The sequence below is a fragment of the Epinephelus lanceolatus genome, chromosome 13 (assembly GCF_041903045.1).
Source record: "Epinephelus lanceolatus isolate andai-2023 chromosome 13, ASM4190304v1, whole genome shotgun sequence".
NCBI lineage: Eukaryota > Metazoa > Chordata > Actinopteri > Perciformes > Serranidae > Epinephelus > Epinephelus lanceolatus.
The window spans coordinates 28,317,797-28,341,915 of record NC_135746.1 but is presented as its reverse complement, the minus strand read 5'-3'; the positions used below and the strand labels follow the sequence as shown (position 1 = coordinate 28,341,915).

The window sequence follows — 24,119 nt, the reverse complement described above, 5'->3', positions numbered from 1 at the left end:
CATTATCTGTTCTTCTTCAAGGACATTTGTCTGAATACTTAAACATACATGCTCATGTGGTCGATCAAAGTCTGCACACTATTTCAAAAACCTGCATTACAGCTAATACTAATACACCATGACTGTGGAAAATGCTCTTTCTGGATGAAGGTGACAGGTATCCACTTAAAGTACAAGCATGAAATCTCAAACATAGGTCTATCCTACAGCTTACCTGCTGCTCTAAATTACCATACAAAACATATTAAATCACATGTAACTGTAGCAAAAGTACTTATGTCTTGTGAAATATAGCAGTTACAGGGTAACTTCAGTAGGCTTATGTTCAACCTGGACCCCATTTTCCCATATTTTACTAATGGGAGCAAGTATTTTCTTCAACTGGTCCAGTACTGAGCGTTAAAGCTGTAGCCAGCAGCTGTGAAACAGACTCCAGGGTAAACACTAAGGGCTTTTGTGCACCATCTGTGTACATTCAAAGAAATTGCTTGTTTTTGCCACTGACAGGGTCAGATTATTGTTCAGTGTCTCTGACATTATGGAAAGGATTCCTACAGAGATAGACCTTTTTGTTGAAGAGTAAAATCCTTTATGTTAACCAGAAACAGCCCCAAAATTGCCATTGCCAAACCCACCAGACTCCATTTACACAAACATTTATTTTATCATCATAAAGCACACTTCTTTCAAAGTCGACAGAAACAAATTAAAACTCACAAAAGCTGTCTTGGTTTGTCTTTCCATTGTTCCAACAATCACTGACTCCGATTTGGTTAAAATAAACCCGTTATTCGCCCACTTAGATGTAAAAATATGCTGCTGTCTCTATGCAAACTAAAATTACAGTTTCTTTAAGTGGAGTCTGGTGGATTTGATGATAGCAATTTTGGGGCTCTTTCTGGTTAAATAAAAAGGATTTTACTCTTTAACAAAAAGGTCGACCTCTGTAAGGAATCCATTTATAATGTTATCAGACACTTTGAAGAATAATCTGAGTAGTTAGTGGCAAAACAAGCACTTTTTTGAAAAATACTATAGTTAGTCTTTACCTCCAACTAGAATAGATTCATGTAATGCTGTTAATATGTGATTTTTTTATTTTCTAGAAAATAGAAAATCAACTGAGAAAAAATGTTTGTGGATAATAAAACTAGACAGGAATGTCAAAACAACTAATCAGATACCTCACAAATCAAGGCAATTCATCACATGGATGCATAAATCATTTTGAAATGGAATCTTGCCATGAATCAGTCCTGTTCACTGATTTGCAACAATGTCCTCAATGGCTTAATACAACCAGAGAAATTTGAGGAACACTTTAGATATCACTAACAATGTAGAAGAATCTCTGACAGTTGACAAAGTCATACTGTTTGATGGTGTACCTCATCATATCATATTTGGAAGAAATTTCAAACAACTTGAGGTCAGCTTCACCTTACAGCTCTTTTAATCTGAGGCTTAAAACTTTTGTGTTTGTATGTGCATCTTGCGCAGTCTTTTTAATTCTTCTTATTATTCTATTTTATTCAGTTTAGCGTATGCATATCTCCTATTTTCAATCCTACAAATGTATTTTATATCGCTTTGTCTTTTACATCTTGTCTTCATATCCTTTTCTCTTATGTAAAGCACTTTAAATACATACCACATCAACTTACTTCTCAAATCTCCCAAACAAATCTTGTTATTTTCATGTTGATTGGCCATTACAGTAACAGCAAAATGCAAGGGTCTTCATCTCCTCGCCTTACTATTATTTGAACAAGTAAAATCTATATATAATGTGCTTATTTGTCAACACTAAAAATCAACTGAAGTCATTATAATTACATCAACTAAAGAGAGTTTAGTTGTTTTTAATACACTGAGGACCATTATGGGAAGTGGAATAAACATAGCTGCAGTTGGACAGTATCAATTTGTCACTCTCAGAGAAGCTACCATGAGAGTGACAGCTTCTAAATCCTGGCACAACTGTACAACTACATGACAGTCACATCGTTTTCTGAGTTTTAAAAGCTAGGCTGGTCACATCTTTACAGGTGTACTGAGACAGACTAAATGGCTAAGACTGATGCTACGAGTCGTCTAATAGCCAATTACAATCAGCAGATGTGTGAGACAGCTGAGCTTTCGTCCTCTAAGGCTTTCATCTTATCTTCTCATCATACACCATATCAAAACTATAGAAATTTCAAAAGAACAAAAAGTAGCTTGCAGTTTTATAACAAATGTACTGGTAATGCTCATCAGTTTTTCATGACCACCTTCCCTTTATTAATGGCCTGAATACCCATGGTGGCTATTGGCTATAATATAATAGACTCACATTTAAATACAATAGTTTTGGGGGTGTTACATTTTGTTGAATTCTTACGGTTAAAAGAATACTGTTCTGCAGAGTCGTCTCTGTACTCTCTCTAGTGCTCTGTTTTAAGCTCAAAATAGAATCTAACTCTGAGCTTTTTTGAAATATGACCGAATCTAAATGTCTATATTTTGTTATATTTTGGCATGTCTGATACTGATTATTAGGGGTGTAAAGATTCATCGATTACATCGATGCATTGATTTATTTTCCTACAATCTAACTGCATCGATAGAGCCTTGGCAAGTTGTCCCTCACTGATGAGGATATCGCTGTGAGATCGATTTACAAGGTCAAAAATCGATTATATTGATTATTAAGCATTTGTGCGTTGTATTTAAGCATGACAACGTTATATACATGTATTTTTATCACTTCTAATCGTAAAGTTGCTCGATTCGCTTCACTCTCCCTGAGTGTGACGTCATCGGCATGTGCCGGTAGTGCCGACTCAAAACAAAACGAAGCATGGCTAACAGCAAAGAGGAGGCGGACGAGCTGGAGATTTTCAAGCCGAATTTGAAGTCGAGTGTGTGGAAACACTTTGGTTTCTGCAAGAAAGGAGGTGTTCTGGACAAGTCGGTGGCTGTCTGTCAAATGTGTACTGACTGAGTAAAATGACAGAGAAGAAGCAGGGAAAACTACTGTCCATTCAACCTGATAGGTAAGGTTGCACTTTATTTTTGTATATTATTGTACTCCTTTTATACTGAGTAAAATGACAGAAGTAGCATGGAAACCTACTGTCCATTCAACCTAATAGGTTGCACTTTATTTTTGTGTATTATTGTACTCCTCTTATACTGATTGAAAATCACAAGAGAAGTAGCAGGGAAACATACTGTTCAGTTGTAATTCAGCCTGGAGGAATGTTGATCACACTTTTTTGTCTTTTGATCAGCAGGTTCTGAACTTGTGATAATTCTAGTATTTAATAAAAGGTGAATGTTTTTGCCATTAATCGTTGTGTTTACTTATTTATATCCAAAATTAATTAATCCCTGATTCTCTTTCAAATAAAAACTCCCCTGCACTGTCCACAGTATTCAGGTATGTATTTCACAGTCACACTGGTTCAGTTTTTGGCAAAACAAAAAAAGTTACTGAATCGATTTCTAGCCCTTGAATCGAATCGAATCGTATCGTTCTAGATGAGCCAAATATCGTTCTTGAATCGAATCGGAACCATGGAAAATGATATGAATTGAATCGTTGTAAAAAGGAATCGTTAGACCCCTACTGATTATATTTTTCTACTCCCAGTAAAAATGTAATATTACATGAATGACACCTTGCTGGACAAGTAACTTTTACATTTACTGTATTAAAATACATACTGTTCATTGAGTAGGAAACAAGCTATTACAGCAAGGGATTTGCATTTCATTAAATTGTAAAGCTGGAAAAATTCAAAGTGTTTGAGTAGCACAGTAAGTGCTGGAGAGTCTTCACTGCTGAGGACAGTGCTAGTTTTGCAAGACATATGGAGATCATCCTCGGTTAAGTCAGGTAAATTTTATTTGAAGAAAACTTTATTTCCATTTGCAGTATTATATTTGGCAATAAGACTCTGTTCTGGGGCCTCTCTGCCTTTACTCGGGCCTACGCAGAAAGCCTCTTCCACGCGCCTACATGAAAAGCCTAAGGCAGAGAGAACATACCTCTCGGCCCTTCTGTATGCCTACATGGAAAGCCTGAGGCAAAGAGCAAACCTCTCTGCCCCTCCACGTGCAAATGAGGAAAGCCTGAGGCAGAAGAGAAAACCTCTCTGCCCTTCCATGTGTCTACATGGAACGCTTAAGGCAGGGAGAGCAGCAGCAAAGACCCCTGGAGAACAGAACAGAGCAGCATCAATGACAAACAGAAATGACAGTGGGTGCGGTTACATGATGGCTTCTCATTCAGAATGAAATAAATCCAAATGAAATCATTCAGAATTAAAGTCTTTCCAGGTAGTTTACATGGGAAATATTCGTTCCGAGTGAGGTTTTACACGGGTGATCAGTTTAATCGCCTTTTAATCACCTAGGGGGTGGGGCGGATGTTACGTGTTTACATTTACCGGAAGAAAACACTATAGTCCTTGTTCCGGATAACAAGATGCTTGACGACGCCATTCTTAGTGCCTTTTTCGGGCTTGTTTTGCTTATATTCTTGAAGCAGCAGTACAACAACAACCTTGTTCTGCTAATGCTTCATCTGTTGAGGAGGAGAAGGGAGGTAGAAGGTCAAAGAAGGGAGATAGAAGACCGTGCTTTGGCGAATGGAAACCGATTAGTGCAACGAGTTCGACTGCTCTATCTCAGCCCATTGCTACGTGTGCTATATACATCATCGCGCCATAAGGGCAAGGAAACGAGCATGTTTAGAAAGACCGGAATGAACTTAAAGAGGAATGAGTGTATACAAGTGTGAGAAAGTCTTTCATTCGGAATTAGGAACGGAATATTCCAACCCCTTACATCAGATTGAATTTTCAATCGCATTGGCCATTTTCATTCCAAATTAGGTGTTTACAAGATCACTTTTAATAGGAATGAACTTTCATTCAAAATGAAAAGGGAATTAAACTGTCTATGTAAACGTACTCATTGTTAAGTCAGACACAGCATGAAAAGGAGGAAGTGGGGTGGAGGTGGGTTGCAAAGCATCTTGCAGAGGAAGCAGCAACAGTAGGCAGGCCACAGCAGTTTAAATAGGGCGCCCTGAATGACATTTGCCAATTGGTTGCATAGAAAGGAATCATGTGATCTATCAGCTGACTCCCTTCCATCAATCAGCTGCTCCATCAGTTCAATGGGCTGTTTGAGATCAGCTGATGTAGCTGGGATGTGAGCTGAGCTTGACATCGTGTCCTGCCTGAAATAACGCTAACTATCATCATTATAATGCAGTCTCGCACAGGATAAAAGATTACTCTACAACATCTTATATAATGACCATGTGTGAAAAACCTAAGTAACACACTAAAGTGATGTCCTAACCCTGCAGCACTAATGAAGAGCTCCTTGTTGTTACATCCCTGTGTTCTCACCTTTTCCTATGAAGTGAAGGTTGCAACACATGAGCAATGTGATGCTTTAATTAACCAGTTGAAATCATAACAGCCTCCTACAGTAAATAAATGTCTATTTTATTTCTAAGTGGCTGAGTCAGGGAGAGGCAGCTGACCAGATGACACCAATCTGCCTATTTATCTCAGTCATCATTGTGCTGTCCCTTTTTCTCTCCTTCTGCTCTCCGCTGTAGTTTTTGTTGCTGTAAACCTCTTTGCCGTTTTGCCCTCCATAAAAGCATTAAAAAAGGTACTTGACTGTCTGTCTGATCTCTGCACTTGGGTTCATCACCTCCAGTGCTTAAAACAGCGGCAGTATAATAATTATAATAATACTGCTAATCAGTGCCAGATGACTGCACAGACATCAAAACACTATTTGAGCAGGGACATCCGTTAATGCAATTCAGATGTAGTTTTAATTATTTCCAGTGATGAACTGATTTGAAACACACAACACTGTATGTTTTAAATGTGTGATTATCTAAACTAATGTGTCAGGTATCATGTTAAACTTCATTAAACATTAAATGACTATTTCCATCTAAGCTGGAAACACTTACTAAGGGGATTTTGGAGGGGATTTGTTGCTCCAAGTTAGAGGTAATATAAGCAGAACACTACTTTTTATAACTTGTATAAAGAGTTTTTCAGGTGAAGGGCATGAGGTTGTCACGGCCTGTTTAGCTGTATTTTGCAAAAATATGTAAAATAAGAGTGAGAAATATGCAATTAGTACTTCAGTTCGGAAGATTTTCTGGGTATTCACTAATTAGCAGCTTTCATTCTAGCTGCCATCAGTCTGATCAGGTTGTTTAGCCCACCGGCTACCAAACAAGCCAACCTACTGAAATCATTCACCCGTTTGATATGGGAAACATAACAAATTTTAACCTGGGGTAAAACACTGCTCTGAAAATGAGGAGGAATTTCTCTACTTTTTTCCCACCCCTGCCTGCCAGCCCACAGGGACGGTCCCCGACTTCCATGTTACATTGAAGAGGTGTGTCAACAAAGACAGCTCAACAATATTCAGAACCTTCAACATCTCACCCATCCACCCCTGGACTGAACTGCACCAGCTATTCATAAATCCATTACTATGTTTGTGTGTAAAGTCCTTCCTAAGTTCTTAGTAACTACTAGCTAGTTTTGATGATTTACTAAATAAGACTGCACCATTACAACTTAAGAAATGTCTAAGCTAAAACTGACTTTAAGAAAGTGTTAATCTGTTACTAGAAAAGTCAGAAGTCATCGAATACCTGTGCTTGGGCAGTGACTTCCAGTGTCAGATACTAACCAAAAAAAGCTGTCCTAACACGTTTGCATGATACATGGCCAGTTGCCATTATTATGTAACAGCGCCCAGCAGTACCAGGAGGAAACATGGCCGAGCAACCAAAAGTCTGTGTGGGGCGGGCAGGAGAGGGGATGGATGGGTCCAACAACCACTAACTTTTATTCTACTGCTTTTACTTCGCTGTCCATAAGATTGTAGCCAAACTCAGTTCTTTTTAACTAAACCCAACTACGTGCTTTTCTTGCCTAAACTTTACCATGTGCGTGTGTTGGCTAAACGTAACCACAAGCTTTTGTAGGGAAAAAAAAAGTTCGTAGAGTTGTAATGATGTAGTACGTTTATTTTGAAAGAGACTGTACGCAAACTGTACATCTCCTGTGAAACTGGAAGAATATTTTGAAAACAGACAATGCATGTAACAGGCTGACGTTGACATGGCATCCCTGAACGTCAACAACCAATGCACCCAGGGTACCTTGTACACCATATCTTGATGTGGAAAGTCTGTGACCAAACGCCAAAATGTGATGAGTTCGGAGTGAGAACAATTTTGTTAAGTATTATTGTTGGCAGAGTAGGGCCATACAGCGGCTCAGCATTGTGAACCCAAAAGTTAAAAGATCAAGCACCGAATACAAGGATGAAAGAATATACTGAAAGAAATAAACTTGAATCGGAGACGCTCTGCTGTTTCCCCTTTCACCTACACACAACTGAACTCAGCTGCGGGTGCAAGGCTTTTATTAAACACACCCACATTGGATATCAGACAGCTGGCCTGTCAGTCAATCAGTCACTCCTCCTCATCTCAAACAATCAATCAATAAACATAACATAACATTAAGTTTGCCCGTCATAAACACAAAATAACAAATAAACATCTAATAATTGGGAGCACCAACTCAACAATTATCGTGTGATTCTGCCTTTGGTTGTGTGTGTGTATTGTCTGTCTGCCATTAATCTGGCAAACTACTGGACCTAACGCCCTAATAGTTTGTGTGCACGTCTGCCTGTACGCTCAAGGACCTCTTGTGGTTATGGTGATTTACAGTAGCTGAAAAACCTGTTTTATTGACTGTTTTATACGTGATGAATGAGTCCATGTTTTTGTTGTAACAAAACCATGTTGTAACTGAGGGTTTTGCCTACACAGATTTTGTTGATTTGGTCATTTTTTCTTGATATTTGAGCATTTCTCACAAGTAAGTGTGTTTGATTTGTAGATAAATGGTTTAGGATTTGTTTCTGTTTTAATTGTGATTATTGTTTCAGACATTATTGTGATGTAGCCTACCAATTAAGTTAATACTGTTAAAAGTCCAGCTATGAACAACATGATCAAAGATTTGTGGCTAATAATAAAAATACATGAATGCCCATAATTATAATGTATCTATATTTCACATACAGTGCATGTTAGCAGCAGAAATCTATCTGCTCTGTGAAGATAGATGTGTAGATTTAGCATGCTGTTGAAGCACGCTGCTGCATATCTGCCATATCTGACAAAGCACTGTCAAACAGAAGACCATAAACAACATACTTGCTCCAATTAATCGAAGACTAGAGACTGATAATTATTAGATAAACACGTATTTATGTCGGTCAGGTTTGAGAGTTCCATAGCTAGAAACCAACTCCAGTCAGGGTGAACAGTTTTCTTCCCCCTTCCGAAAACAGCCTGGCTAAAGCCCTGCGTCTCTTTCAGAACAACTGTGACAATTCCCCTGAAGCTACAGTCCTGATCAGACCTGCTGATACCCGCTGCTGAGTCAGGAGTCCCAGTTGGGGATGTAGCAAAACGCACTATGAATGTTAGGGTTAGACTTCAAGTCATGCTATGTCAAATATATTTACAAGATCTGTCTCAGAGGGCTTTAGATTCTGTGTAACATCAGAGGCCCTCTTCTAGACATTCCTAGTTCACCCTCACCGCACATTTGGGTTTTAAAGGTCAGGCTGCCACAACAACATATCCCCAGAGTGACAGTGACAATGCAATCAACGAAAGTTAGGTGTTGGCACATTATGCATGTATGTATGTATGTATGTATGTATGTATGTATGTACTAGCACTACTGTAAGGCAAAATGTATGTAACATGGATTCAAAGACAAAGATGCTGCCAGACTACATTGTAATATAAGTAATGATAAAACGCTGGAAGAATGAAATCCTGCTTTTACCCACAGAATATCTTAATGTAAGTAACAAGAACAGAGTGAAAACAGAAGTCAGATTTATATCCCATACACAAGGATCCTGGCTTACTTCACTGATCCACAGAGTACTCTTTATTTATTTTCCTTTGACTAAATTGTCTAGAGAAAACAGAATGCATAGCTCTTTTCCACTGACCTTTGTACTGAGCCGGAGAGAAGAAGCACTCTGTGGCAGAGTTGGATAGATGGGCCACAACCTTCTCCAGAAGGTCAGCCAGCACTGAGGATAAAAAACAGACACATATATAAAATTTATGCTAGTACGGCTACAATAAACCAAAGCCATATTCAAATACATCAGCTCTACTATTTATAGAACGTGGATAACATCCTGTTATATACACTATTAAGCAGCCAGCGTAACTCATCTGGAAAGGCACATTTCCTTTGAACCATACAGTATGTGTGTTTAATGTAGCAATCACTGAGTCACTGGCATAAAAGAAAGGTCAAAAGAGTCACTAGTCAAATGCTAGATAGATCAGAGATGGGGGAGCATTAAATCTAGGACAGATAAGGGTCTGACACAGAAGATCAGGCCTCAACTGCAAAAACACGTGTACAATAACACCGTTACCACACTTTGCAAATGTGCATCCGTTCTCATCTATTTACAGCTTCACTGCGCCTGACTGTCCCTGAGTAAACCCTGACAACACTGCTTTTAGTGTCATATCACGCTGCTGTGCAAAGAAACCACCGACAGTCACTGAAGATATAGCTGTGGAAATAAAGAGGGCAACACAGGGTGATGAGGCCTCCTGTAAAATTAATACAGATAATAAACTCTACAACAACACAGTGGCACAGGAGCATATACAGTGCAGCGGGGGTGACATTTTTTTTGTAGGCCAACATGGAAGTTAGTATCGCCCTGGTTCCCTCGACAAACAGCCAATGGGATTTTTCTATTGCATTTTGGATTACTGCAGAAAGTAAGCTCTGTGGCAAACACAAGTTCATGACACTAACATTTTTTGTTCAGCAAGATAATCTTCACAAATGAACACCACTTTTATGATTATTAAGGCATAAATGCAATCACCACAAGTAAAAAGCTAATGTTAGGCTATGAACAAACTACACTACAGTTACATGACTTCAAAGTTGCCACAACAACAAGGCTGTAAGTATGTATGTTTGGCATGATGATGTTCTGTATTCTTATTGGGTATCATTCACTAATATCTTTTTTTTTTTTTTTTTAATTTGTTCTTAAGAAAGGTTCTAAGAAAAGTCTATGTCAGATTCATGACATCAAAAACCCCAGAATTGTTCGCACCTGTGTTCTTATCATGATGAATCCCACTGTCTTCATTAGTTGACAGCACGTGCCATTTGATCCTAATTAGCATAGGTAAATGCCCCGCAAATCCCCATAAAAGGGCATGAGACTGGGCCATGTGCACACACAGATACAGAAGCAGAGGAAGGAAAGATGAGAGAAGAAAATAAATGAGGATTGCCAAATCCAAAGTCTAAAGAGGGCAAAACACTGGACTCCGAATGTAAATTAAAAAAAACTTGTTCTCAAGTGGAGATGCTTCTGCAGAAAGTGAACACCAAATGAGCTGTAATATTTATTAGTGTCAGGAGTGGTTACAAAATAACAAAAAAGACAGTATGCATGGGATATTAAAAACAGATGTTAATCAACCACCCAAACCATAAAATGCAAACTTTATGCATTACAGTAACATAATTGTCATGACTGAGGACAGAGACAAGCACCACAGCGCAGTCCAGGGAGTGGGTGTGTTCTGAGTGTTTAAGACAGACAGAGGGGGGGCAGGAGGTGAAAGGTGGACCATTTCAAGCAATAGATGTGTAAGTTATTAATAACTTACTCAGAGTGCTGCTTTGTTGCTTTTTGACCTGCCAGCCCAAACTGCCTGTGATATGTTTTTAGTATGGTCAGTCACTAATGAGGCTATTAGATGACATAGTTCCTATCAACTGATATAAACTGAAGTATTAGTGTAGTGTTTATAATTTTTTAAGACCATAATACTTTGTAAAATAATAATAAAAAAATATTATCAATTGTAAAAATGTTATTGTAATATAAATCCTATATTATACTGCTGTCAATTTGAAGAAAATGCAATAACCAATTATTTTTCACAAACACTTTATCACAAAATGTACTAACGTGTGTGCTCTTAAGTGTGCGTAGATTCTGTTCTTACCTAAGAGCAAATCGAAATAAGAAAACATTGGTGAATGTCTTCACGAAAACTACATAAATGGGATTTAAGAAGAAATTTCTTCTTAAGAATGATCAGCGAATGACGCCCATTTGGCCACTTGTTAACAGCCGACCTTTTAAAGACATGTAAAAGCTTAAAAATTCATGAGTGGGGTATTTACTGGCGTATTTTATGTCAAAGAACAAAATGTGAAAGTCTCTTAAGCTTGTGTTAACCACAGACTTTATTTTAGGCATCCAACCAAAAACACACTGACTTTGAGACAAGGGAACCCAAGGTGCTAAAATGCAAACTCATTTCCACGTTTTAGGACTCGCTCCTGCACCTCTCTATATTTATATATTTCCATGGACATTCTGAACTGATCAGACTTTTATTGTTTGCTTTAATGAGTATCTGAAAGAAACTTAGTGGGAAAGTCACACATATAAAGTTGCTTACTAGTGTGGCAACTGTATTTTCACACTTGCATTACTACGTGAACTTAACAGCTGCATTTTGCATTACTTTACTTTATCTGTATTTATCACTGAATATTATTCAGTGTCCTTCTGATGAAAGTTTCACATGCCCTCTCGACTCTCACAACTCATCTCATTGTCATATACACTCTACAACTTAACATTCATATTTAATCTTTTGGTAAATTATTTTCTCTTAAGCAACAGATAAATGAGGTACAATCCAAACCACAGTAGGAGAGGCCATTAAAAATTCAACTGAACACAAGTGCTTCATGGTTGCAGGAGCACTTTTCACTGATATATTAATACGTATGTGAATTGAGAGGCATTTAAAATGTATGTTGTTTTCTACATCGTGGCTCTTTAAGGTAATACTTTTTTTTCCCGTAGGAATGTAATACGTCATTGGAAATCTCTGGGAATCATTGTCACATACTGTCAGTTTCTTTAAGTGCAAATATACAGGATTGTATGTTTACATCAGCAAAGTCGACTAGTGGTGTTTTTACATACGCTTAGTTGCCAGTTTATCAGGTATACACAGATAAAATTTATGCGATCTAATGCACTTTATTATGTTCAGTTTTTGTTGAAACAGTTTCAGAGAGGAGTTGATTTTTATCTGCTTTTTGAATGTGGAGTTTACAGTTATATCATAAATGTGCTATGGTAAATTTAGTTTTTACCCTCATTAATATAAATATCCATGTACCCCTTACTTTGCCATTGCATGTACTAAAATGTTAATATGTGAAGTTATGTGAAGCACTACTTCAGGTCCACTTGAGGTACTGCATTGAATTGATTTAATCTATTTTCTATGGAAGTCCATTTACGTCAGTGTGATGAAAAAAAAAAAGATTCTAAGAGTCATTATAATCAGAAACCTTCTTGAAATAATGAGTTAGTATCTCACAGAATGGAAAACTTTATTGAAATATTGAATCAATATCTCATTTCTGATACATCAATATAAGACTTACAGGATCTTTCAGAATTTTCAATGTATTTTGATGTACCTTTTAACTTGTGTATAACTGCTAGTCAATGACCATTGATAGCCACTTTCCACTCTGCATTTCCATTTGGCTTGTCTCCAGGCAACTTGAATTTACACCTATCAGCCAAAACATTAAAACCAGTAGTGGGTGAAAAGTATAGCACTGATCATCTTGTTACACTACAATGTTCTGCTGGGAAAACTTAGGTGCTGGTGTTCATGTGGTTGCCATTTGTCATGCTCCCTCCACCCAAACACCGTTACAGACCAAGTAACCCCCCCAATAGGAGCAGTACTCCCCAATGGCAGAGGCCCCCAAACAGGCTAATGCACCCTGCCACAACGCAAGAACTGCTCAGGAATGTCCCAAAGACCCTAACAAAAAGCTCAAGGCATCAAGCTGGACTCTAAATAAGCCACATCCCAATCTGACAGAGCTTCTGTGGGCTGTGCCAGTACCCCAGGAATAACCCTGATCTACGGTGTGGCCTCCTTGGATCAGACTTACTCTGACATGTTGAGGTAAGGACAGAGGATCTCTGGGGTGTCCTGTGGTTCCTGCCACCAGGGTGTTGGCAGTGGATCCTTCGAATCCTGTGGGTTGTGAGGTGGGGTACAAGCACTCGTCCCGCAGATGCTTGATCAGATTGGGATCTGGGTAATTTGGAGGCCAAGTGGATGCCTTGAGCTTTTTGTCACGTTCCTCAGGCCATTCCTCAGCAGTTGTTGCATTTTGGCATGGTGCATTTTCCTGCTGGGGGGGCACTGCCATCAGGGAGTGCTATTGTCATAAGGAGGGGTACTTGATCTGTAATGGTGTTTGGGCGGGTGGAGCACGTCAAGTGGCATCCACACGAATGCCAGGACCCATGGTTTCCCAGCAGAATGTTGCATAGTAACAAAATGATGAATGTCATTCACTTCACCAGCCAGTGGCTTAAATGTTCTGTCTGATCGGTGCATGTTATCTTATCTAGACCTGTACTTGTGGCACCAGGGGAAGGCTAACTTAAGAGTGACCATATCAATGATACTGATATTGTGACGGTATTGTAAGGTTGACTATTGGTGCTTTCAAAGAATATTTACATTTACAATATAGGAATATCAAAAATCTCCGACAATATCTAGTCTCATATCACAATATCGATAAAATATCAAAATAACAGATGTAATAAAAACATGAGTCTGTTTCATGTTAGCTTTAGCATTTCCTCAGAGCCCCTAATTCCACTCCATTATTTAAAAGTTAACATACAAACTCCTCTATAAAGTGTTAAGTGAAATACGATGTGTCATGTTCACGCAACTGCTTAACATGCAACAGAGCAATGAATGCATCTGTAAAAAATCAGTTTTTATACAGCTGTGCAGCCAAATTAACAAACACAATGAGTGCTGATCATAATTCAACCCGGTGACTCTGAGCTCAAGTGAATGCATCTCATTGACATGCTGTTGAGGGAGACCAATTAAGGAATCAATAAGTATCTAACAAGACAGTAAGGTATTGAACATGCAAACAGCTCTAATCATGAGTGTTTTGATGAAGAGATGGTATACTTAATCATTTTCGGTTTACAGCTGTGTAGAGGCCTGTCAGAGACACAAGTGATAATCACAGTGTCTTCATTCACGAAGCTAGACAGAAGTAAATGTTCCATGAATTGCCTAGGAAGTAGGTTAATTTAGTAGTCAGCCTATAAATGCTGCAATTTCCTTCATTGACTGTTTCTTAAAAAGTTGAATGCCAGGTTTTGCATGGTTAATGGTGTGCCAAATAAAATAGCACTTCTACAGCAGAGAGGAGCTTAAAAGATAATAAATCTTGATCATGGTCTTTCAGTGAAAAGCCTTAAATGAGTGCTGTAGAGCAGAGAGTGGATGCTTTCACAGGCTGAGTTTTACAGCGTGCTGATGAAAGGAAGCAATCACTGTACAGTGCACGAATTAATGACAAGATTGTCAGCCCTCCTTCATTCTGAATGTATTTTTGTACTCCTTGAATCACAGCTATTTACTCCTACGTAAGAAAAGTAGGCGTCAATGTCATTTCATAGTGGCTGTCAATGGCAGTGATGACGAGTTCTTAAAAGGTTCATGGACATTGGATCTATGTAATCCTGGTGAGGAGGTGTGTGTGTGGTGCACCTGCAGCACAATGGAATACATGAGCAAATAGTAATACAGAATCCATGTTGCAGTATAATTTGACTTTATCATAAGGTGTTATTATTTGTTCTTCTCATCATTATTCCTTAACACATTTACATATGTAACGTTAAATGAAGCTCATTGTAAACTTATGTTTCTCATTTAACACTACGCTGGCTCATTTTTATGCATCATGAACATGTGAAGGTGCACAGATTCCTGCTGCATATACTTCCTTATAAGAGACTGAACAGTGTTGATCAAACCAGTAGGGCACAAAAGGAAGAAATTAGATCTAAGGATGAAATTTGGACATGCAGTGGGATCCATACGTTGTTATTTCTCTGGCTCAGTAAAGCACACTTTGGCTGCGGTGTCCCCACAGCTGATTCATTTACTGCCATTACAATTACATGGCGGGAACTAAATTCATCCAAAACTTTCTGTCAGTCTTGTGAGCCACATTTTGATTATTGTCTGTTACTGTGAGTTATGACAAAATCAGAAACTTAAATTTTACTTAGTCACTTGTCTTGGGTGGATCAAATAGGTCATCTAGTCTCAAAAAAGTCTTAATGCATCCAAAAAGCATTTGAAATGGAAATAAAATCAGATCGCCCTCACCGGGGAATGACGAATCCAAAAACTGTGAAAATTCTTCATGAACTGAAGTCATAGGGGTCCATGTTTAACAACAGCAAAACTCTAATAAAACATCCATTTGCAAACTTGTGTGTGACTTGGGTTCAGCAAATTCCCATAGTAACAGAAACAAACTACATCCTGAGGCAGCGGTTAGACAAGCAGCTCCCCTGTTTAGCTAGGTAAAAATAGGATTGGAGTCTGATTTCTGAGAGCAAAGCTAAGTTTCACTTTTAGGTGAACTTTCAGTTGCCCGTCAGAAAGGGAAGTACTGAGCATGCGCCTGGGTAAATGAGACTTGGATTATACTGCAAGAGTTGTGTGAAAGTGCAAGCAAATGTTTTGATGTAGTTTTGCTGTTGTTAAACACAGACCTGTATGACTTAAATGTATCAAGAATTTTCTTAGTTTTTGGATTCTTCGTTCACCAGAGGCATGCAGGAAAAACTTCACAAATTCAATGTAACACAGGGTGAGTAACTGAAATACAAACGATCATTTGGGAGGCGAAGTATTCCTTTGGGACACATTATAGCCAGGTGTTAAAAAGGTGTAAATGCCTCTGTCTCCACAAGAAACATACGTAATCTTTATTCCTACAAAGTAAACCTACGTCAGTAAGAAATCTGTGACAGTAACCTTGGCTCTACAGAGTCTGTCACTGTGGTAATACCAGCGGAAGTTACACTGGAATTACGCTGAAAATCGCCATCGATCTCACTGTTGGTTGAGACAGAGAGAAAAGCAGCTCCAGTGATTTTGATATTGACATTAACAGCCAGGGCAAGCTGTAGTTGTGTTTATCTGAGTTGAACCACATGATAATTACTGTGGGTAAGAGAGTGATGTGAGTTAGACCCCATGAAGTCGATAAAACTTTTGTCCCGTATGTGGTCCATAAATGCACTTCATCGGTGTGTTTGTTTTAGCCTAAAGATAGTTGACAGCTTGCTAGTTGTTAACTAATTAAGTGCACAAGTTCACCCTGATATGAAGCCAAAGACCCAAAAAAGAGAATGCACCCTTTGTGACTAATATTAGTTATCTCTTCTTTCCTACTGGGAGAATTTTGCTACAAGGAAAATCTGCAGCTATCCCAGTGAACCAGTAGCTTACTCTTTCCAGTGAGCATGTTGGGTTTGGAGGTCATGACTTTGCAGTACTGTCTCCGGCAGGTCTCCATCCAGCCCTCTTCGTTCTTTGAGTCTTTAGAAGACGCCAGAAATGAGCTGATGTTAGAGTCTGTACGATAGGGAAAAACTACAGATTAAAATTCATAACAATGCAACAAGTAATATTTGCAGCTTAATCAAAGTTCCTCTTACCTTGTGAGCTATGATGGATCTTTGCTGGGCCCAAAGTGTAACAGGGAGGTAAAGGGTAACTTGAAAACATTGGCCAGGGGTAAGGCTCTTCTCCCTGGAATGAGCAGATAACAGAATTCAATTGACCATTTGGCCACCTCATTACACCCTAATGCAATTATTACAACCAACCTACAAGATGAATCATATTTGCATTATTGTCTTTGATTCATGTCTGCACTGCTCGGACTAGAAAATTGCTACGGCTGTTTGTGTGTTTGCTCCGTTATTGATGTGTCATTATGTTGGATTGTTAGCAGTTGTCTGCAATTTAAAAACATTTCAAACTATGAAACAGTGTACTGCATTTAAACAGCGACTTGTAGATGAATTAATTACAGAACAATTGTTTAGCGTCAAGCTGTTAGCAGTTTATCAAATTATGTGTTTGTTGTGCCATCAGTTATTCCTCCTTAATATCTTCTTTCATTCTCTCTTCCGTCCTTCCTTTGTCACCCGCTGCCATTTAGTGTCGTATTCATTACGCTTGTCATATCTTAGATTTAAAGAACCATAACTTTTGAGTCATGGCTCAGCATGTGACTTGCCGTAAGAATGTGCTCTAAATGTTAATGGGGTTTAGGAAGCAGGCCTGTTTATCCAATTGTCTGTGCCCTCAGCTCATGATAATCCCTGCTGGGTATTTGAGTCTGCCTCTCAGGTGATGTGCTGCTCTGACAATGTTAGAAGAAGATGCACAGAGCCCTGTATTTTGGTAAGGCATTGATGATTGCATTGAATCCCTATAAAGACTTGAGGACTCACTGCTGTAGGTGATAATTCTGCATCCAACATGATTTCAAGGGCTGAACTTGTGCTTTTTCCCCTAGGTGAATGAGGTCTTTCGTGCAAACTTAAGTTTTTATTACAAAAAAGGCCCAAGCACTTGATTAAGACATCTAACAGTTAAACTACTGATGACCAAGATGTTTGAATTATTACACTGTGAACATCTAAACATAGTTGAAAATGTTTCATAGCCATCATGGCAGTCATAAGGTCTCCTTTTAGGCAGCAAATATCTTGACAGACACTTCCAAATGTCAGGAATAATTATTGTTTTAACACAATAATCCTACTCCTTTCATTTCTCACCAAGTGTGGATTTATTTTCCATTTGTTTTGTAAACGTCACACAAAATCAGTACTTTTTTAATAGCTTTCTGTTTCCTGTACTCCCCACAGGTGACAGGAGAGATGAATAAAAGAAACCTGTGAAACACGAAGGAAACACTCACTAAACTAATTTACACTCTCCTTTTTTAAAACCTCATTCATATCCCGTCTTTGACCTCAGCGTAAATTAGTTTCCTGTTTTGTGTTCAGCATTAATGACACCTAAATATTTTATATCCATTTCAATACATGCTGAGTAAATAAAGCTGCAAATCAGGCTGCAAATAAGGACTAAAGCCCTGTTGGTAATCAGGTCTCTTCATCTGAAATAAAATCACCAGTTGCACAATATTTCATAACATTGTGATTAAAGAATAATTAAACGTCAAATAAAAAAAAGAAATAGACAATTAAGTCGCTTTAATCAGTGGCAATGACATTTAGGCACTGTGAGACAATGTGGTGAAAAGCAATCACAGTTGTCCAAATGTCCAATAAACAGTGATGTAGGCCTGTATCAGTCTGTGCAGCTCTCCAAAGACAGCACCAGTTGTGAGGTGTTAATGTGTTTGTCTTCCCCCGAATGATGCTTAGGAAAACAACATTTCACCAAAGGATAGTTGTTTAGAGTCTTTTGACACTGAAATGTCTAGAAAACAGCCTCACAAAAATACTTTGGTTTAGAATTTAGCTGGTTCATAAAAGCAGTCTAACAGCCAACAAAACTGACATTAAAGGAGAAAAACATTTCATCCACCCCTAACCACTTGCTGACTTTTACCCCAATGCATAAAAAACACACATAATTATAATTTTCTTTGGTCTGAAGACAGATCTGCCTCACCAAACACAGTCAATCTGCTTTGTTGGTAGAAAGGTACAAAAACTGAGAGTGGTTGTATTACTAATTTATTTTTTATTTTTTTAAATGAGATTATCCCAGGATCAGGTGTTAACTATTTTCATTATCTTAAGAAATCCTTCAACCCATTATCACAAGAAAACAAAAAGGTTGTTTGTCATCTCAAAATAACAAGATAACTACAAAATGGTTATTTTCTCTTACTAGGCTACCTATAATGTTTATCAGACATGAGGAGCGCCATGCCAACATGCATAGATGGCATCTGTAGCAACTGATTTGAGCTTAAAATATCAGATCAACGAGTGCCAGTTATTGATATTAATTAATTAATTAATTAAATCAGATGGTAAAGGTTATGAAGTGGTAATGCCTTGTCCTCTGAGTTTTCCAGATAAAAGTAGCTTAGTAGATAATCTGCCCGTTATCAAGATAACAAAATAATTAATTCTTGATCTTCAGATAACTTTGTTAAAAATATAATTGGAAGCACGTCAGTTCTTGGCTTCCATAGAGAAGAACCATCGATTATACAAATTAAAATCCATCCATCCATCCATTTTCGTAACTGCTTATCCTCTTGAGGGCCGCGGGGGTGCTGGAGCCTATCCCAGCTGACATTGGGTGAAAGGAGGGGTACACCCTGGACAGGTCACCAGACTATCACAGGGCTGACACATAGAGACAGACAACCATTCACACTCACATTCACACCTGGAGTACCCAGAGAAAACCCACACTGACACAGGGAGAACATGAAGACTCTGCACAGAGGGGCTCCCTCCTGGGATCGAACCAGGAACCCTCTTGCTGTGAGGCGACATTGCTAACCACCACACCACCAGCCGCCCCATTACTTAATCAATTAAAAACCAGGTTAATCTACAATAAAAAGTAGAGCACAGCTGACCTCTTGCAGTGCTCGAGGAGGAAGCTTCCTCTCAGATGGACCTCCCACCACACTGATGCGAACCAGCACGTGATTCCTCTCCACTGATACGCTGTCTACAATGAACTTCCTGAGAAGGTTTAACAAAAAAAGAAAGAGGATTACACAAAGATGGAAGAGGTGGTGCAAAAGGAACAGAAGTAAACAAGAACAACTACAATGGACTCAGGCCCTAATTATATATACGTAGGTGCACTAAGATTTGTGTGCTTCAGCACGTCTGTAAGATAACCAAATGAGAAAGACTTCAAGGGACAGAAAAGGTTGAAGACAAGGACATTTGGCCTGTCAGGCACATGTAGAATACACGCAGATCTAATTTTCTTGGTTTATTGGTGGTAGACAAGGTCATGCTAAATGACATGCCACCCAACTCACTAACACTTCAAAACTTCCCCAATTTATTGGAGCTCAGATAACTTTCTTTAAAGACTTCTAAAAGACTTTGTGCAGAGTTTGAAGCCTCGGAATGACTGTATCACTGCTGCAAGACAAGGAAGAAAAGTCGGAGAGAAGGGTTTCAATGTTCGAATTTTAGATAGGATCAGAGAATATTCCAATTATAAAGGTACTTTAGGGTCGAAGGGTGTCAGACTTGGTGGATAGTTCTTACAGCCGAAGTAATTTGGACTTGAATTTGGTAATAAAGGAGACTATTTTCTTGTACAGTGCTCTTTGCAGCAGCCTGTTTGCCACAAAATGTCATTTGCATACATTTCTTTGTGAATGAAAAAATGTCTTATCACTCAAAGCTTGCAAGTAGGGGGAAAAGTGTCTCACATTCTGGCTCCATATGCATTTCTCTTTAATTCAGAGGACGTTGCGGCCTCAGGGTGCTTCAAGATCACTCAAAGCTCACACAGCTGGGGTCAAATAAAATGTGCAGATTGCTCACCTAGAGTAGTTTTGGTGAATTTGGAGGTCACTGATATTAAAAAGGTCAGAGCAGGAAAGAAGTAATGAGCATTAGGGGAAAGGAATGACAATAAAAAAGTCAAGTCAAACAAAGATGCCAAAAACACTGAACAGGAGTGAAAAGTGAGGTAGGAAGAAAAGAGGGTAAAAAGAAAGAGGAGATGATGTCTGCGATGATAATGGGGGCATAAGGGAGAAGAGAGGGCACAAAAGGGAAATGGGAGAATAAATTAACAAGTCATCACCCTCCAAAAATTGAGCCAGGACCCAAACATGTAATATGAGGCGGCATTTCAGGGCCATTTTCATTCATAACCACTAGCCACAGCTCTGCCAGCCATTACCAAGAGAGAGGAGCTCTTGAACACCCACTTTCAGAAATGGTCTTTTCACTGTCTTTCCGATTTATTTCATTTTATTTGTGACAAGGCAAACAAACAAACAATTTCTCATCCTGAGCAATGATTAAATTTGAAAGTGCTCCGTCACATCAGGATGATGCACAGAGGAGCAAAAAGCTTTTACTGAACGAGAGAGAGAGAATGGCTGTGTGTAGGTTGAGTGTACTCGATGTGGAAACTATTGAAATGTCTAAATGTCGGAAATAGCTTCCTGAAGCCAGAGCTTCAGCTCAGCTCAGCTGGAATAAACTGAACTTTCTAGGAAAGCTACAAGGGCTATGTCCAAGTTCCAGAAAACATATTAAAGGAAACACGCTTATTGATTTTCTTTCCAAAAGTTCGATTGGAAGATCAATATCAAGCTACCAAGAAAAGAGCTAAAATCAAGATTTGGTTCGCCGAGCAGCGAAGCATAAAGAGCCGAGGTAGGAGGAAACAGACAAAAATATACCTACCAATGCCTCTAAGCCAGATACAACATGCCAAATAGTGAGCTTTAGAGATGCGGGTTAAAGTCTTTTTTAACCATTTTGAGGCTCACTGTTTCCCCTTTGCTTTCAGTCTTTATGCTAAGCTAAGCTAACCAGCTCAGGCTCTATAGTTATTGCACAGATAAGAGACTGATATTCATCCTTTTATCTCACTTGTGAGAGGAACACAAATAATTTCCCAAAACGTTTAACGCATTCTTTTATTGAGAAGGGAGCCTTCCTGTGTTTTAAATATATTACCTTAAATTAAATTATAATGCTGGCATTATTCTGTATTTGTTCGTATTGTCAAGTTATCCCATGAAAAGACCAAACTCACTCACTTACACCCATTATGAAATATAGCTTAGTGATGCTGTTCCCATCATACACTTAGTTTAGAGGTCAAGGATTCATTAACTCTTTGACGGACCACTCATGATACATAGTGAGAGACTGTTATGACAAGACTTGTTTAACTAATTGACAATAATACAACTTCCCCACCATACATTTTTAACTGTTAAATGTTGGTTCATACCCTTCATCGGTGTCCAGCTCAGTGACGTTCTCCCTCTGACTCTGTAGCAGCATGGAGCAGATGTTGAACTGGCTCTCCAGCAGCAGAAAGGAGTCCAGATTACAGCAGAGCACGCTGAGCAGTCTGTAGCAACACACACAAAGAAAACAAACATCAAAAACACAGAGAGGACTAGCATTTTAAACAGGGCTGTGTAATGGCAATAATCCGTAAGCAAGGCGACATATTGCAATTTTTTAGAATCTAATTTCAGGTAAACTGTTTGTGTTCAAATATTCAGTAAAAACTAAACAAAAAAGATCTCTCATTTCTTTAGTTTGTGAACAACAGTAACTAAGATTCAGATTCTGTGTACAATATTAACAGTTCAATAAAATAAAATCTATGACAAATTACACATTTAAACAGCTCTTAAATATAAAAAAATATCCCCTGGGATCTCTTTTTATATAAAAAGCACAAAAAGTAAGGAAATTTGTGTTTGGTAGATGACTTCTTTGTTGTAACAATGCTTCTTTGCAATAAATCTTATACCGTTGGAAAGCCTGTTTATTTCCCTTTTAAATGGTGCCACATTTGTTAGGAACATGCATTTGTGGCATGAGCAGCAGAGCTGAGTATGTGGGTTGCGCCCATGAAAGATTTGCCAAATCTTCTCTGCCAATGCCAAACAGCTTTTTTTTGCTGTTGCTATTGACTCTTGTTTTGAGCGTCTGGTACCCCCAGGTGCTGACAATCAGGTGCCTGATTGACACCTGATTCCTCTGAGTGGTAACTCGCTAAAAGAGTCTGAGAAGTCCAGGGCTGTTCATAAAACATTAAGAACACCCAGGCCAAACGACACCACAGTTAATTCCACGCTATTGAAGCTGCTACTCTTTTTGGAACCGCCGTGGAGTCAGTAATGGGTGTTGTTGCAAAGGGTAACGGTATTATGTTATTATGTCAACAATTCGATATGTCATGAGTATCACAATATGAATTTTTCATATATCAAAAATTATACTAGTATTATCGTAAACAAGATGATATGGCACACTCCTAGTGCGCAGTTTACAACTCCACCTGTTTCATAAGCTTGAGCTGTTTGTTTTGGCGCTAGTGATATGTTGTTAAGTTGGAGTGGAGTCAAATGGCTGAAGATAGATTACGACACTGGAGGATCAAATGGTCAGGGGTTTAAACACAACACAAACTTAGTCAGTGCCACAAATCTGCTCAAGAATATCAATATTTTTCTTACACCCCTAATTTTAAGATACTGTAGCAGAAGAGCAGCACTGTAATGTAGTACATACTGTACAGCAGGGTAGAACCATGCAGAAAAAGACGCCATTCGGACTTTGGTCGTCTATTTCCCCTGGCATTGTACTATGTCTGCAAGTGCTGGATCAGTCAACACAATTTTTCACCAGCTCGCCGTAGCCAGTCGTAAGCTTTGTTAAGTAGGAGCCCCTTGGGAAAAGCTTCATGGTTCATTTTCCATTGCTGGTAATGACACCAGGCTCAAACAGGCTGTTAAGCTCCAGCAGTATTTTGGGACACTACAGTGTGTTAAAAGTCTGTCTTATATGATTCAATACCTCTAGAGAGGAAAAACTAAACATAAAAATCTTTTGATTAAGCATCATTGACTTTGTGACTTCAGTGTTACTGCCGGTCACAGTTTTATTAATAACAATTACTGGTGGAATAATCAAAAAAAAATCCCAAAGGAGCAAAGTGGTAACCCATTTCCCAAGACCACACTTCACTTCATAACCCTCTCCTCCTATCAGCACCAGAGCTCACCTTAATTAGACTGCATTCAAGTTCTTATCAGAAGGGTCCCATATGTGTGTTACTGGTGTGCACCATCAATCAAAACAATTTCATTCTCATATTGTCTGACTGCTCTGCGCTCTACCCCTGCATTTCATCTGGCAAAACATTTCTTTTAAATAGTATTTACCTATCAAATAGGTCTTCTCATCATGCCAATGATGCCAGGTGGACTATGCTGTTCACATCTAACCCATTATCCCAGCTTTAGAGTGTTAGACTAAGTACAAGGAAGGGTGAGTATGTATAGGAA

At 38.7% G+C, this 24,119-nt stretch overlaps 1 protein-coding gene across 5 annotated transcripts in view; it reads right to left on the bottom strand.

Annotated features, from left to right (window-relative positions):
- tbc1d32 (TBC1 domain family, member 32) overlaps positions 1-24,119 on the bottom strand; it is a 149,792-nt gene that overhangs the window by 85,535 nt on the left and 40,138 nt on the right. For all 5 annotated transcript variants that reach the window (XR_013493158.1, XM_078173946.1, XM_078173947.1 and 2 more), the window contains 5 exons: positions 22,046-22,168; positions 19,680-19,788; positions 16,753-16,846; positions 16,544-16,669; positions 9,094-9,177 (listed from right to left, as the gene is read on the bottom strand). Coding sequence is in view for 4 of the 5 variants with exons in the window: in XM_078173946.1 (XP_078030072.1) it covers positions 9,094-9,177; positions 16,544-16,669; positions 16,753-16,846; positions 19,680-19,788; positions 22,046-22,168 (536 nt within the window). In the remaining variant the exon portion in view is untranslated. The remainder of the gene's footprint in view (positions 1-9,093; positions 9,178-16,543; positions 16,670-16,752; positions 16,847-19,679; positions 19,789-22,045; positions 22,169-24,119) is intronic.